This window comes from Manis pentadactyla, chromosome 9 (assembly GCF_030020395.1).
Source record: "Manis pentadactyla isolate mManPen7 chromosome 9, mManPen7.hap1, whole genome shotgun sequence".
Lineage (NCBI taxonomy): Eukaryota > Metazoa > Chordata > Mammalia > Pholidota > Manidae > Manis > Manis pentadactyla.
Window position 1 is genome coordinate 97,170,660 of NC_080027.1, and position 16,919 is coordinate 97,187,578.

Here is a 16,919-nt window from a genome sequence, read left to right on the forward strand (position 1 = left end):
CGTGGATGTTTTATTGCCCTGGTCTAGCTTGGATTAACACATAGTCTACAGGCACACACCTGATCATCTACATGTGCTCTCTTACAACACTAAACTATGTTTTCTACCTTTATCTTGTATCTACCTACCACTTCAGCATTTTATTAAAAATAATAATAATAAAGAGAGAAATGTGGTATCCACATATAAATCAAGTATAAAAACCAAATGAGTATTCATATTTGAACTGACTGTTTAGAGTTCATAATGCATGAGCAAAACCGAAGGTTTCTGTGATGGCTGCCCTTGTACTGTTCACTATGTAACTTATTCACTATGTAAGAATTTGTTCTACATGTAAAAACTTGTTTGTTATGCCTCAGAAGATTGGAGACTGACAAAAATTAGGCTTGGGCTGGATTAATGATTGTGCATTGAGCATTGACTCCCCTATACAGAATTTTATTGTCGTTAACAACCATTTGATCAATAAATATGAGAGATGCCCTCACAAAAAAAAAAAAAAAAAAAAAAAGGACAGACTTCCAATGGTAAAATAAATAAGTAACCGGGATGTAATGTATAGCATAAGGAATATAGTCAAGATATTGTAACAGCCTGGTAGGGTGATAGCTGGAACCTAGAATTATGTATATAAATGTTCTACCACTGTGTTGTACACTTGAAACTCATGTAATGTAATACTGTGTGTCAACTACCCTTCAATAAAAAATAATTATTTAAAAAAAAAAAAAAAAAAAAAAAGAAATAAGTACTTTTTAAATGTATTCTCAAAATAATTCCCACTATTACTATTTTTCTGCTTTCAAGTCGATGGATGCTTCCCTAAATGGAATAAAATTTCTAATAATCATTTCAGAATCTCTGCCTTGGAAGAGATTTTGGAAATCATTTGATTTCCCCAGTATGTGTGTTCCTCTGTCTGGCATTCCCTGTAAGTGGCCCTCTAGCCACTACTTGGACACTTTCAGTGACGTACAGTCATATGTCATATAGCAGACCCATCACTAACAGGTTACTCCAGTTATTAGAAAGAGCCCTTACACTTGTAAACCCAAATGTGCCTTTGCCTGTCACCTGCCTATTCCAGGATATTCCAAGATGATACTGTGCAATATGGGTGCATAGATGGAGATCCAGGCTTGGCTCCACTGCTTCTTCCTTCAAGGTGCCATCTGTTAAGTACGTCCCATGTATGAAATATTTTGCGTGTAGTCTCATTTAATTTTCATAAAGAAGTCTGTAGGTAGGTACTATTTTTGCTCTGTCTTACTATGCAAATGAGGCTCAGTAATAATATTTGTAATTATGGAACTGAGGCTCAATAATAATCTCTGTCATGATGTTGATGATAGCATTATTGAGTACTATCTGTCAGGTGCTGTGCTAGGCCCTTTATATGCATTATAAACACCAGAATTTAAGTAACTTACCTATTATCTACCTGCTGTCTAAAGACACTGGATGTTCACATGCAGGTCAGATACTAAAAGGACTGGATTTTCCTCTAGAACACTCATTTCTTTGTTACATGGGAGTAAGATTTTTTTTCCTTACAAGGTGTTCTGAGATTCAGAAAGATGACCTATGAACTTATCTGGCATTCATGCTTGGAAAGTACTTCCCACCACATATCATTTATTCAATTTTTTAAAGACTGTTTTAGAAGCCTCTTCCTTCTTCTTCCTCCAGATTTATATTCTCCAGGCCTTTTAATATTTTCCTTCAGTTTCCATTTATTCACTCAACAAATATGTCTGAGCTCTCTGCCCTGTTAGGATTTAATTCTAGAAGGGAAACAGACAATCAACATGGCAACTAAGTAGATCATCTAGTGTGTTGAAGAGAATGAGGGCTGTTGGGGAGGGAGTGGCCAGGGCAGCTGGGTAAGGGAAATCAGAAGATGGCGAGTGGGTGGGGGCTTATGTACTATGGCTGTGTAACCATTTATCCCAAAACTTAGTGCCTTTAAAGCAGGAATGATTATTTATTATCTCTCATGGTTTATGGAGTCCAGAAATCTGGACACAACATAGTGGGGATGGCTTGTCTCTGCTCCTCAGTACCTTGGGCCTCAGCCAGAAGACCTGGTGGATGGCACCTGGAATCACCCAGAGGCTCATGTACTGAGAAGTCTGGGACTTGACTCTGGCTGTCAACGGGCATTCTCAGTTCTTCTCCACACAGCCTTTTCCACATGGCCTGGCCTCCTCACAACGTGGAGGCTCAATCCCAAGGCTGAGAGGCTGGTAGAAGCCATAGTTCCTTTTATGCTGAGCCCTGGAGGCCATACAGCATCATCCCACCATGTCCTATTGTTCAAGGCAATCTTAGAGTTCCACTCAGGCTTGAAGAGAAGGAAAATAGACCTTAAGTCTTGGTTGAGAAGTGTCCATATCCTGTCCTAAGAAGAGTGTATGGGATGGGATACACCCTGGCACAGCCATCTCTAGAAAGTACAGTCTGCCATGGTAGGCAGGGAAGGTTCATTGATAAGGTAGCATGTGAACAAGGGTTAAAGGTTAGGGAGTGAGCCCTAGGCCTATCTTTATCTGGGCAGAGCATTCCAGGCTGAGGTGAGGCCTGTGCAAAGGTCCTGAGCTGGGAGAATGTGGCTGGAACAGAGTGAGTGCAGAGGAGAGCAGTGGAAAGATGGTCTGAGAGCTGGAGAGAGGGTGTATGGAGGCTACTTAGGCCGTTGTAATCACTCTGGCTTTTACTGAGGGAAGAGAAGCAAAAGGGAAGGTCTTGAGCAACAGTGTTTTGAAAGAACCACTCTGGGAATGGTGTGGAAGATAGACTGGATAGCAGGCAGAGGACGGCGGGTAACAGAAGAAGGGAGGGAAGAGAGGAGGCAGTTGCAGTGATCCAGACAAGAGAGGTTGGTGGCTCAGACCAAGATGGTAGCAGTGGTGGTGGCGAGAGGTGTTAGACTATCAATCTGTTTGATGTTACAGTCAGGCTGTTCCAATGGGTTGGATGTGTGCTGTGAGAGAAGAGGAGTCAGATGTCTGGGCCACTGCAAGGAGGGGACTGCCATTTTCTGAAATAAAGAAGGCTGAGTGTGTATAGCTTTTCAGGAAAAGATCAGGAATTTAGTTTTAGATTTGCAAAGTTGAGATATTTATTTGATACCCAAGAGGAATTATTGAAGAGGTAGTTAGATAAATAGATACAGTGTTCCAGAGAGAGGTCTAAGCTAGAAATAAACATTGAGGAGTCATAGGCATAATGATATTATTTAAACTGTGGTCCTGGAAGAAAACAGCAAGAGACTATAGAGGTGGAGAGGACCAGGACCAAGCCTGGAGGCACCCACCACCAAGAGATGGGAAGAAGGGAAGGAGCCAGTGAAGGAACCCGGAGAGGAAGGGCCAGGAACATCCTGGGCATCTCAGGAAGAAAGTACATCGTGGGGGAAGGATATGCCCAGTGCTCTGATAGGTCAAGTAAGGTGGGGCTGAGAGCTGCTACGTGTAGCTCCTGGGAGATAGCTGGCAGCCGTGACAAGAGGAGCTTTGGGGGACTGCTGAGACAGGCATTTGATCGGAACAAGCTTCTGGGCAAATGGAAGGAGGGAAGCAGAGAAAGCCCATGTGGACAACACTTTGCTGCAAAGATGAGCAAGGCCACAGACAAGCAGCTGGCTGGGGAAGGGAATCAAGGGGATTTGTGTTTGCCTTTTCAAGATGGAGAAAGAGAAGCATGTTTGTATGCTGCTGGGAATGATCTGCTACCGAGTGACAGTTTGATACTGTTGGAGAGGCAGGGAGAGGCCCTGGGATGGCGTCCTTGGGCATGCCCTTCAGATGCTCTACTTTCAAGGACCCTTGCTTCCCTCCTCTGCAGGGCCTGTGGGGGGAACATGGGCATGGGTGGTGGAATAAGACAAAGGAAAAGCCAGCAGCCACCACCTGTTTGAAGCTGCCTTTCAGTATCACTCGCTTCTCTCTGTCTCCCCATTTGGACTGGGAACCCTGGCGGGATGAAGTGGGAGCCATGGCAACTCCCTGGTCCTTTGCACCATACAAAGGGACCCTCATGGGAATGGCTGATCATTTAGTTCCTAGCAGATCACCATCTCCCCCTTCTTTCTAACCCTCCTGTGTCTGGCTGGAGAGGAGTGAGGGGTGGCCAAGCAGAGAAGCAAGTGCCAGACTGCAGTGCCAGCACATACGTCTGCATGAGGCCTTGCTCATTCTAGGGGAGCATCTCAGAGTCATGACAGCTGCCAAGAGACTGCCAGGCGAGTCACTGAACAATTCCACTTCACCTTGAATTTTAGAAGGAAGACTGCCAGTGACATCATGAAAAAAACAATTAATTCCTAGGTTTTTCTTCCCACTGATTAGAAAAAGAAAGCACCGTGGAGATCTCTCTCCAGTGTCCCTCGCTTTCATCACGCTGTAGAGTGACTGTGGAATTCCCAAAGTGTGGCACATGGTGTTGGGACTGGTGGGGCATCCTTCCTTCCATCAAAATCTGCCATTCCTCCTGCATCCCCTTCCTCTGTGTTTCACTCTTGTGAAATAGATTTTCAGTTTCACACCTGAGAAAAATTAAGCTTTGAAGTGCTGATTCCGTTTGCTGTATTTGTGCAGTGGCAGTTCTATAGCTAAGGGGATTTATCAAAGCATGGTAATTACTGATAAAAACTTAAACTAATGATTCCAGATTGTTAAGATGGAGAGCAGAGGGAAGTTGGTGCACATAATGCTGATTTTGTCTTTTGGGCCTGCCTCTCTCCTGACCTGTGATGTAATTGAGGAGAACACTGGATGGATTTATAAAGCTTTGATATGTAGTATAGAGTCATAGGGGTCCATCTGTTTTAAGTAGTAGCTCAAAGGTTTAATAACATTTAGGGAATTAGAATTCTTAGAACACCAAGGATTAATAAAAAAATTGAGTTTATTACAGTCTCTGAAATGCCTTTGCCTCACCCCATCCCTTGCCTTATTTTCCCTTCTTCTCTATAATAAGATTATTGTGTTTTTAGTGTCGGGCCCTATGAATGATGGAAGATGTGATGTGAACTGCTGATCCTATGAGTGATGCCCTGATCTCTCTCTGCCTTTCCTGTTGTACCCTCCAGGCCACCCTTGTCGGTTCAGACCCTCCCTCTGCTTGCACTTGCCGATGAATTGCATTTTGTATTTACAGACCACCCTGCACAAAAGCCCGTTTTCCACACACACGGCCCATAACCTCAGCACCCTATACTCTTGCTGCAGTTTATTCTGCTTTGGGTTGTTTCTGAAGCCAGTTTGACGTTTATTTCCCTGTTGCACTGGGCCGTGTGTTTTTCTTCCACATCACATACATAGTGTGTCTTGACTGGTTCTCACGTGGTTCTTCATCAGCCTGGTTTGGATTTTACAAGGTGTTAGAATTTCTGAGTGACTCCTAAGTTCCCTCACATGGGAGTTTATACCAGAGAAGTTATGAAATGATTAACCTAATGGGTGCTGTTTATCCCCAGAGATGACCAGCTTTATTCATGGGTAAGCTGAGTGATGGTGGTTGACAATTCTTTGTAAGTTGCGGTCGCAGAGCCATGCAATTTTATGGCTTTTTCTTCTTTGTGATTGGATTGTTTGTTATGTTCACTCTGCTATAGTAAGGGGTACAGCTGAGCACTCCGGGGGTGAAGACAGAGCTATTAACCTTCAGTAAGAACGAGGGGATTCTCTAAGACAAGGAAGATAAAGTAACACCAGCATATCTGATTGTACCATACTTGCCCCTTACTGTCTCTTTTCTGCATTTTTCCCTCCAGAGCGGCCCAGAAGTTAAATCTGTCTTCTAAAAAGAAGAAACATCGACCTTCTACTTCTGTTGCTGAGCCACCTCTCTTTGCCACCAGCTTCAGTGGCATTCTGCAGACCTCCCCACCCCCGGCCCCGCCCTGTCTGCTGAGGGCTGTCAACAAGGTGAAGGACACCCCGGGTCTGGGCAAGGTAGGTCCCACTGCCATCTTTGCCGTGCGCTCAGTGTGTGGGTTGTGTATCAAGGGGAAAGAATAAAATGGGGGGCCCGGTTGGTTTGTTAAAACAAGAAGGTAACAGGCAGAAGAGGAGACAAAATGCAATTCATTGGAAAGGAAGTACTATAAAATATTCTTTAGTTACATACACTAAATGGTCAGTTAAGACATTCAAATTATTGGAGATTCAATTTGATTTTGAGAAGAAAAAACAGCTTTGCATTGTTTGACAGAAATCTAACCATTTAAAGAAAAGATAGAAAGACACAAAAGGCAGGACAGAGGCAGGAGACCAAGAGAAGAGCTGGAAATTCAGAATTGCTGACACCCATTTTTTTCTCCCCTTGCAAGAAGTTCTAATTTCTGCTTTTGAACCACACCACTGGTGGGATTTCTTGGGGACATTTTCAGCTGTGCCACCCTAGCCAAGAAATGCAATTTTCAATTGTTACCATCACTTGGGAAGAGATGTAGGAGCACTATTAGGAGATGTTGCTCAGCTGTGTTTGGGATGACTTGGTTGTTAAATGTCACCTCCGAACTCACTCTTCTGAGATAAACGTCTGGGCGCAGTAACTTACGGTTTGCTCTTCAACTGAGAAATAAGCTGAGACATAAAAACATTTAGTTAAAGATAGAGGTGGCTGTTTTATTTCTTTTATTCTCATCTGAAGTGGAAAGGAGGTGCGCCATCGCTGGGCCCTTGCCGATTAACAAGTTTCTCCCCAGGCTGGGTTACAGGCCTTGCTGAAGGGAGGCTGCTAAACCATGCATGCCCAGCTCTTACCATTTCGGCCACCAACTCCCTTTCCCTGTGGCCCCCAGGCCGGGTCATTGCCAGGTTCATGGTCTTGAGCAGCTTCGGCCTAACCTAGCCAGGCCCTGTGGTTTCCCCCGGGGGGCTCTGCCCTCCTGTCTCTGTGCTTGTCTCCTCTCCTGCTGTGCTCTCCCATCCCCCATTTCAGTCCCCTGCTGGGAAGGGATTAATTTGCTCTGTTACTCTTTCCAACAGCATTTAAACTGTAAGATTATGTTGAATAGAGCAAAGCTTACTCCAGTGGAGAGCCTCCGGTCCTGGAATTTTCCATGGCATCAGAGCCGGCAGGTCGTTTTGAGCTGAGGCTTTCCCAGGTGCAGAGGGCAATTAGGAAACCTGACCGTGGACAGGGCTCCATCTGCGGGGGCTGTTCTTGCTGTCTGGCCAGGAAGGGGGTGGAGAAAGACAGATGGACAGCCCTCCTCTGGGGGTGCTCAGGTGGTGGGGCTGCTGAGGAAGCAGGGCCCACATGGGGCCAATAACAGCCAGCAGACATGCCGCCTTCTAAGAGGGTGGGTGCAAGGAACTGCAACACTTCTTAAAAAATTATTTCCAAGTGTGGTAAGATACACAAACCTAACCATCTGCACCATTTTTAAGTGTATGTGGGCTTTTGATTTGCTAAGGGTAGTTTGGAACTTCAGTGCCCAAGCTGAACTGCCCTGGACTAAGTGGAATCCAGTTACCACGGCATCTCCTCCTGTCACGCTCTGAGCAACACCCAACCTCTCTTCTCGATAAGCATCAACAAATGCTTCAGTACAATCACTTAGAAGAGGCACCAGAATTTTAGCCAGCTGACACTCACATACCCCAATATGGCTCTGCTCAGGACCCTCCCAAACAAGCCATATATGACCCGGTCTTCCTGCATTGGTAACAGTGCCCTGTCTGTGGTTCCGAAAAGGGTCAGTGGAGATATATCTTCAGGTGGGCCTGGGCCCCAAGCTAGGGCCTTCTGTCACCTCCTGCCCCATCCCTGCACCCCCTCCCTGGGGTCCTGAGATAAAGGGATCAGGACACCACAGGCAGGGACAGAACCAGCAGAAAGCATGTTACTAGCCAGGAGGATGATCCAGTAAGACAGTTTGGAGGCCACTGGCCCAAGCTTGACTTCATAGTGTGCTGTATGGAGTGGCCAAAGGTAAGGACAATTATAAATAAGAGAGGCAGGTGTGAGACCAGGTATAGCCACAATTAATATTACAATCGTAGACAACTAAAGCTTGCAAATTGTACATTTATATCTTTAATGGAAGATATTTTCCATCTCAGTCATTTGCACATCAATGTGCTTTTGTGAATGGGAGAGAAAGGGGTGTTAAGCAGCCAGGAATGGCAGGACGCCCTGAGTCTGTCCATGGAAGTCATAGACGGTGGTCATCAGGCTGAGTGTTGCAAGCGATGGAATGAGACTCCTGTCTGACCAGGGGCCACATGGCAGCTGTCCTGCTGAGCATAGGGTGTCACTGGTGAGGATGCTGTGACAGTGGGGGGCAGTGTGCTCCCAGGAAGGCAGCAGTCATGTGCTCGTTGAAAACTTGTGTGTGACTGAAACAGGTGGTTGCTAAGCACATCTTCCATCCTCTGCCTCCCACCAGAGGCGTGTATGCTACACAAAGTGGTACGAGGCCTTCACTTTGCCAGAGGGGCGCCCAACTGCCTGACCTCAGCCCAGGCTGGGTTCCCAGACTCCCAGTTTACCCACTGCCTGACACCTCACTGTGATAAGGAACTGTCGTTCTTCTTACCCATTTGGAAAAATTCTCATCAGTTTTCTCTGATGAATAATTTACATATTAACATCTCAAGGAAATACAGTGGAGGTTAATATAGAACATGAAGAAGTGGTGCTCTATATAAATTGGTGTGTTGAAAGTAGATAAGCTTGACTGAATTGCCAAAAGCAAGCCCAGCCCAATACCACCTCTTGGGCCTCAAGCAGCCAAGGGCTGCCTCAGGAAACCTGGCAGGTTTTTGCAGGTATGGAAAGGCTTCTGTGGGTTCATTTAGAGCAGCCCTCTCATTGAGTCAACAAGAAATTGAGGTGCTAAAAGGGCCCAAGATTTTCCAGTACCTCCTGAGTCAGGTCCAGTAGTGGGGACCTTTAAGCCATTTTATTTTCTACAGTCTCACTGGGCTGCTGCTATTGATACAAGACCTTTAAAAAATTGGGAGCAGAGACAAGAGTGTGATGGGGCCATGGCGGTAGCAGTTACCTTCATCTGTGGAGAAGGACACACCCATCTTAGGATCAGGGTTGGGGAGGAAGAGCGGACACACAGCCAGATCAGAGACACCCACCCTGCTCCCACTGCTCCCGCAACCCCCGCCCTCCACCCAGAGCCAGACTCAAAGCACAGCTGTTCTGCAGGCCCATGTGATGGCAGAGTGTTGGATGACTTCTGTGTATTTGGAGCTGAAGCTGACACAGTGCAGAAGACATGTCAGGGTCCTCAGCACCTGGAGCACTTAGTGGCACACAGCAAATCTCTACTGAGCTCCTGTTATGTGTCACGCACCGGGCTGCAAACATGGCTGGACAAGGTGGAATGCCAGCACCCCCAGCACTGATGACCTAGTGCATTACTCTCATCATCTTAGAGATCCCACCAGCTTGAACCAATATGAAGGACACTCTGATTTGAGGAGAAGTGAAATTACAGACTTATTCTATCTAACTTTCAAAATATGTGAAGAAACTATCTACTAAGTTGTCTTGTAAAGACATTCTTAATGGAAGATAATGATTAGTGGATCAAAGCAGCTTAGTCCCCATTTATATTTAACTGATTTGACTTATATGTAAATGATCCTTCTAATTTGTTTGAAAATGTTTCCTTCTCCTAAGATAGCAAATGCTCCTCATGAAATGTGTTTGCACAGTTAATTAACATCCATGTTTAAGGTCCATTTGTTGGTGTATCACAGCGTAATGTCAGGGTCATTTGTCTTGGATTACAGGCTTCTCCAGGGGAGCACCTTGTCTGTTTGACTCACTAAAAGCACATGGCCTTGCAGCCACACCATAGGTGCATAAATGCCTATAAAGGAGATGATGGTAATGATGACAGTTGTATTGGTGATGATGGCACCCCACCTGTGCACTGGTGAATTCTCCTCTTCCCAGAAGAACACCTAAAGGGAAATATTTGAAGCATAAAGGAAAAGAAGCCTGGTTTTTCCTTCATAATCCCAGGAATGCCTCAAAAGCATGAGCAGCACCCAGCCTTCTGCCCACAGTCATGTTTTGGGGATGTAAGAAAACTCCTATGGGAAAGTGCTAGCAGCTAGAGGACAAACTCTACTGAGTTCGGAAAGACCATAAAAAAATTAGACGTAGCAAACATGAAGAGGAATTATGGACGATTAAGCTGGGGCAGGTGGAGGGGGACTCATTGTCCTTGACTTACTCAGTGCGTATCTGTAGACCTGTGTCCAGGTACTGCAGCAGGAGGCACTGCAGGACCCAGGGCACGGGAGCTGCCTAGCAGCTCTGGGCCACTTCCCTGCAAAGGAAGAGGAGGTACATCCTCATCTCCATCAGCTCTAGGCTCCTGTGCAAACCTTTGCCTGGCATTCAGCCTCAGCCACCACCTCCTGTGCTATAAATGCTATTTCCTTAACCTGGGATCCCCGCTAAACCATGTCCAGGGAGAAGTGGTGCCATGTGGTACCTGCTATGGTGCATCCCCTTCCCCACCAGCTGTGGCTGTGTGTTTCTGAAGTGTCACTACTCTTTCTCCTCCATGGGCAGTGAGCCCAAAGGCGGTGATCTGGTGGAATCCTCAGAGTTGTGATTTAGAAATACACTTGCTTGTCTGGCCAGATTATTTTTCTTAGGCAATAAAGTCTAGAGCCATTTTTCTTTGTTCTTCTCAGTCCTCAATTTTAACTCATCTGTCTTTTGTTACTCAGCACTCTTCTTCAAACCCAGGAGCAGCATATTTTGACCTCACTCTCTCTTTCTCTTGCCCCACCTCTTTCTCACTCAGACACACACACACATACACACACACACACACACTCTCACTACCTGGTCCATGTCACCAGGTCCTATATTGTCTAGATTTAGTTTAATTCTAAACTTTGTCTTGTTTGGCATGTAAACTAATAGCATAGAAGAAATAAAAGGACTATGCAAGCTTTTTAGTAGAGATGATTTCTCCCTTACAGATGTAGACACCTTTTTAGGATAGATGTCCTTCAATAACAGGCACACCTCAGATGCTGCGGGTTTGATCCAGGCCACCACAGTAAAGCAGATCTCACAAAAACACACAGTCAACTGAATTTTTTGGTTTCCCAGGGCATATAAAAGTTATGTGTACACCATACACAAAAGTAAACTCAAAATGGATCAAAGACCTGAATGTAAGTCATGAAACCATCAAACTCTTAGAAGGAAACATAGGCAAAACTCTCTTAATATAAACATGAACAACTTCTTCATGAACATATCTCCACAGGCAATGGAAACAAAAGCAAAAATGAACAAGTGGGACTATATCAAACTAAAAAGCTTCTGTACAGCAAAGGTCATCATCAATAGAACAAAAAGACATCCTACAGTGTGGGAGAATATATTCATAAGTGGCATATCTGGTAAGGGGTTGACATCCAAAATATACGAAGAGCTCACACACCTCAACAAACAAAAAGCAGATAAGCCAATTAAAAAATGGGCAGAGGATCTGAGCAGACACTTCTCTAAAGAAGAAATTCAGATGGCCAACAGGCACATGAAAAGATGCTCCACATTGCTAGTCATCAGTGAAATGCAAATTAAAACCACAATGAGATATCACCTCACACCAGTTAGGATGGCCACCATCCAAAAGACAAACAACAACAAATGTTGGCGCAGATGTGGAGAAAGGGGAACCCTCCTACACTGCTGGTGGGAATGTAAACTGGTTTAACCATTGTAGAAAGCAGTATGGAGGGTCCTCAAATAACTAAAAATAGAAATAAAATTTGACCCAGGAATTCCACTCCTAGGAATTTACCTAAGAATGCAGGATCCCAGTTTGAAAAAGACACATGCACCCCTATGCTTATCGCAGCACTATTTACAATAGCCAAGAAATGGAAGCAACCTAAGTGTTCATCTGTAAATGAATGGATAAAGATGTGGTGCATAGACACAATGGAATATTATTCAGCCATAAGAAGAAAACAAATCCTACCATTTCCAACAACATGGATGGACCTAGAGGGTATTATGCTCGGTGAAATAAGCCAGCCGAAGAAAGACAAGTACAAATGATTTCACTCATCTGTGGAGTATAAGAACAAAGAAACTGAAGGAACAAAACAGCAGCAGACTTACAGAATCCAAGAATTGACCAACAGTTACTAGAGGGAAAGGGACAAGGGAGTATGGGTGGGAAGGGAGAGATAAGGGGAATAAGGGGCATTATGATTAGCACACATAATGTAGGAGGGACACGGGACGGCAGTATAGCACGGAGAAGACAAGAAGTGACTCTATAGCATCTTACTACGCTGATGGACAGTGACTGTAATGGGGTATGTGGTGGGGACTTGATAGTGGGGGGAATCTAGCAAGCACAATGTTGTTCATGTAATTGTATATTAATGATACAAAAAGTCTTTTAAAGTTATGTGCACACTATACTGTAGTCTGTTAAGTGTGCAATTGCATTGCGTCTAAAAATAAGTACACACAGTTTAAAAATACTTTGTTGCTAAAAAATGCTAACCATCCTCTGAGCTTTCAGGGAGTCAGAATCCCTTTGCTGGTGGAAGGTATTGCCTTGATGTTGAGGGCTGCTGACTGATGAGTTGCTGAAGGCTGGGGTTGGGATAGCTGTGGCAATTTCCTAAAGTAAGACAGCAATGATGTTGGCTGCATCCATTGACTCTTCCCTTCAGGACATTTCTCTGTAGTGTGTGATGCTGTTTGAGAGCATTTTAACCACAGTAGAACTTTAAAAGTTGGAGTCAATTCTCCCAAACACTGTTGTTGCTTTATCGATTGAGGTTATGGAATATTCTAAAATCTTTGTTGTCATTGCTATAATCTTCAGAGCAGCTTCACCAAGATTGGATTCCATCTCAAGACACCATTCTCCTTGCTCATTGTAAGAAGCAACTCCTTGCCATTAGAGTTTGATCACAAGGTTGCAGTAATTCAGCCATGTTTTCAGGTTGCACTTGTGATCCTAACTCTCTTGCTGTTTCCACATCTGCAGTTACTTCCTCCACTGAGATCTTGAATCCCTCAAAGTCACCTGTGATGGTTGGAATGAGCTTCTTCCAAATCCCTGTGAATGTTGATATTTTCTCATGAATCATGAATGCTCTTAATGGCATCTAGGATGTGAATCCTTTCCAGAAGGCTTTCAATTTTTTCCAGATCCAGAGGACTCACTCTAGCGTTATGAAATGTATTTTTTCAATAATAAGACTTGAAGTCAAAATGACTCCTTGATTCATGGGCTACAAAATGGATGTTATGCTAGCAGGCATGAAAACAACATTAATATCATTTCATTACCTATTTCAATCAGACCTCTTGGGTGACCAGGTGCATTGTCAATAAGCAGTAATATTTTGAAAGGAATCTTTTTTTCTGAGCAGTAAGTCTCAACAGTGGGCTTAAAACATTCAGTAAACCATGTAAACAGATGTGCTGTCATCTAGGCTTTGTTGTTCCATTTCTAGTACACAGAGTAGATTTAGCATGATTCTTAAGGGCTTTAGGATTTCCGAGTGGTCAATGAGCACTGACTTCAACTTCCAGTCACCAGCTTAATTAACCCCTAACAAGAGAGTCAGCCTGTCCTTTGAAGCTTTGCAGCCAAGCATTAACTTCTCTCCAGCTATGAATGTCCTAAGTGGTATCTTCTTCCAGTGGAAGGCTGTTTCATCTACAATGAAAATCTGTTGTTCAGTGTACCCACCTTCACGAAAAATTCAATTAAAATAAGATTTTTTAAAAGGTACTTATGTGGTTCTTATTCATTCATTCAACAAGTAGAAATGGCTGGTCTAGCTCTCCTTTGTTCAGGAAGTGATACCAGGTTATACTGAGGAGAATTTGGTTGCCTTCACCCCACCAAAGTCCAGGTTATTTAAGGAGCATGCAAACTGTCAGATTCCTCGCTATCATTTCTACCATTCCTCATCCTGAAGCTTTAGCAGAGAGAAGAGAAAAGATTTGATCTAGCCTTTTACATTCAAGTATATGTAAAATGAAGTCAAATCTGACGGAAAATTCTGAATCCAGGGACTAGTCCATCCTTAAACTCTCTAGATGGACAAAGTGAATCGTTGAGTTCTCTGTTTTGGTGTGCCGGGGAGGAACAGGACAGGGGCAGAAAGGCTGCATAAATAACTCAGACACATTCATCAAGACAGCTAGCCTGATAGCCTTGTAAATTAAATTGGCGGCTCTTCTGGGGAATAAACTTGTGTGACCTTCCACTGCCTAATTACAGTATGCTTCTCTGTGCCCTATTGGGTTGGGTTGAGTCTGCTAAGTTCATGTAGCAGAGGGATTTTTCTCCTTCCTTTCTTTCTGATTCTGACCCTTTCTCTAATTTGTGTCTTAAGAGAAAGGAGACTTGGAGAAAATGTTCTGACTCATTAACCTTCGAGGCTCGTTTTTCCCGGTGGAAGCAGAGGTTCCGGCCTGGTCTCGACCCCCTGCGGGCCGCACATGCGCAGTCTGCCGCCGTGCTGGCCCACAAAGCCGGGGTTCAGCGAGCACCGGTGTTAACGCTGCAAAGGCCCAGCTGCTTCTGGAGCAAACCGGGGTGACCCAGGTCAAGGCGCTGGCTTCCTACACCCCCCGTCATGGCAGTCTAGAATTTAGTAGTCTACATTCCTTCAAACGAAAGGAAAGTATTAGGAGGATGTTGACCATTAAAGGCCACGGGACAGCAAAGTTGTAGAAGTGCATGCTGTTTTTGTTTTTCATTATTGGTATGACTGGCTTGAATACTGATTATCAAGTTGCATGGATATGATTTTCTGTTGTCCTCATTATTAGATGGAGAACTAGAAGGGTAAGCAGCAGCACATTTCAGCTTAATTTGATCAGATTTGTGATAGGATGCAAATAATTATATAGAAAGTACTTGTTTTCTGGCTCTTTTGGGTCTGAGATACCTGCACGGGGCAGACTGGATGAAAGGACTCCCAGGTAAGCAGGAGGAATGCTTTGGTCCAACAGACCAGGGTCACCTGTTTTATATCCTGGACCCATTGCTGTAGCTTCCAATGCAGAGGAAAAGGAAGATAATTTTATGTCCACTTTTTCATGGAGATTCTACATTTTCTAATTCTCTAAACTTCCCCTGCCTGCTTCAGGTGAGGAGATGGAATCTTCTGAAAACCTTCTGGTTTAAGTGTCAGGCACATAAGTCCTCCAGACACTAATATATATATAGATATATGGATATAGATATTAATATCTATATTTATATATATAACTATACTGCCCAATATTGTGGGCAAGCTAGCATTGAATTCCTTACATTTCTAGTGAACTATCCCTTTCAGTTCCTCTCACCAGCCTGTAAGCTTCTTGGGTGAAGGAATGCATGTTCTTTTCACCTTTGCACCCCTTACGTGCCAGCTGACCTAAGGAGCACTCAAACAATGTTGAATGTTTTTACCTAATTCTACTGAGTACTTGTGGAGTCCTGACTGGGCATGCAGAGCTGTCAGGACCCATCCTGCATGATGAAGCTGTGGTAACGAGGCATCTAAATGACATCTGAGTGACAAGACCCCGGTGGCCCTTGGCCCCACTTATCCCCACCATGGGAGGTGTCTTGGTAGGATGCCAATGGAGACAGATGCTGCCTCACACCGCCACACAGGCAACCCCTCACTGAGTAACCTTCTCAAAGATCATCTTGTCTAAGCCTCTCGTTTTGAATATGAGGAAACTGAGGCCCAGCAAGAGGAAGTAACTTGTCAACCCTTATATGTGGGAGAAGACAAAAGCCGAAACTTCTGAATGAGAGATGATTAGTCATGAAGACTTCAAGGCAGAATTTGAATAAGTGATTCTTAATCTTTTCCCCTATTTTTTTCCTTTTTTTTAGGTATTAAATGGAGATGGTAGGGGGTGGTGGTGTTCCCGCACATTGAAAGAGGAAGAGGAAGGTGATTTTATTAAGAGGACTTTTTAAGGCTAGAAACCTTTTCCATAATTGGAAGCTGGGTTTGGGGTCTCCTGGAATACTTGTGACCCCTAATGAGCATCCTGACTTATGGAATGAAAACACATGATACAATGAGAGAATTCCCTCTGGAATAAATGCCACTTTCTCAATTAACCAAAGGGCAGTAAGATGGATTAGTATGCCAGAATAGAGCTTTTGATCATTCTTGGTCCAAAAATCACAGAGCAAACTGGTTTTAGTCAGGCTCAGCACAATTAGACAATTACTGATATTAAGAGAATGGGAATAGTAGGTATATTTTGAGCTAACATTTCTAGCATCTTATCTTTCTATGTCTTTCTCTTGCTAATGGCTGAAAGGAAAGTTAATCATGATTTGCTATAATTATCCCATTAAAATGAAATTGATAGTAATGTTTTATAAAAAATGGTGAGTCCAAACCACTGAGTTAATTAGAAAGTTTTTCCTTTGTGCCTCAGAGTAGGAAATGGTATTCTTGCTGGCTGAATGACTTGTATAACAAAACATTTGAATTCCTTTCTAATGCTTCACTGAGCTAAAATGTATCATTATGGAGGGGGAAAATCATTCTGATACATTCTTAAAAGAAAACATAATTTTCTTTAGATTGTTAAATAGTTCCTGAACAGAAAGTCCTCCAGCTACTCAGAGCTGCAACACAAGAATTCCATGCACCCTTATACTGCCTTACAAATCTATCCAAGCTCTGTTCTGGGAGAGTGTCTTAGTCCATTCTGGCTGCTGTAACAAAAATACTGTAGATTGGGAGGCTAAAACCACAAAAACTTACTTCTCACTGTTCTGGAGCCTGAGAAGTCCAAGATCAAAGTTCTGCCAAGGGCTCTTTTCCTGGTTTGCAGACAGTCATCCTCTTGCACCTCACGGGGGAGAAGGGAGAGGGGACATGGACAGGGGCAGGGACAGGAGGGTG

At 44.0% G+C, this 16,919-nt stretch overlaps 1 protein-coding gene across 3 annotated transcripts in view; it reads left to right on the plus strand.

The window, feature by feature from the left end:
* The window catches only part of KIF26B (kinesin family member 26B), a 453,264-nt gene that overhangs the window by 326,082 nt on the left and 110,263 nt on the right, over positions 1-16,919 (plus strand). For all 3 annotated transcript variants that reach the window (XM_057507852.1, XM_057507851.1, XM_057507853.1), the window contains one exon: positions 5,780-5,960. In XM_057507852.1, the coding sequence (XP_057363835.1) occupies positions 5,780-5,960 (181 nt within the window). The remainder of the gene's footprint in view (positions 1-5,779; positions 5,961-16,919) is intronic.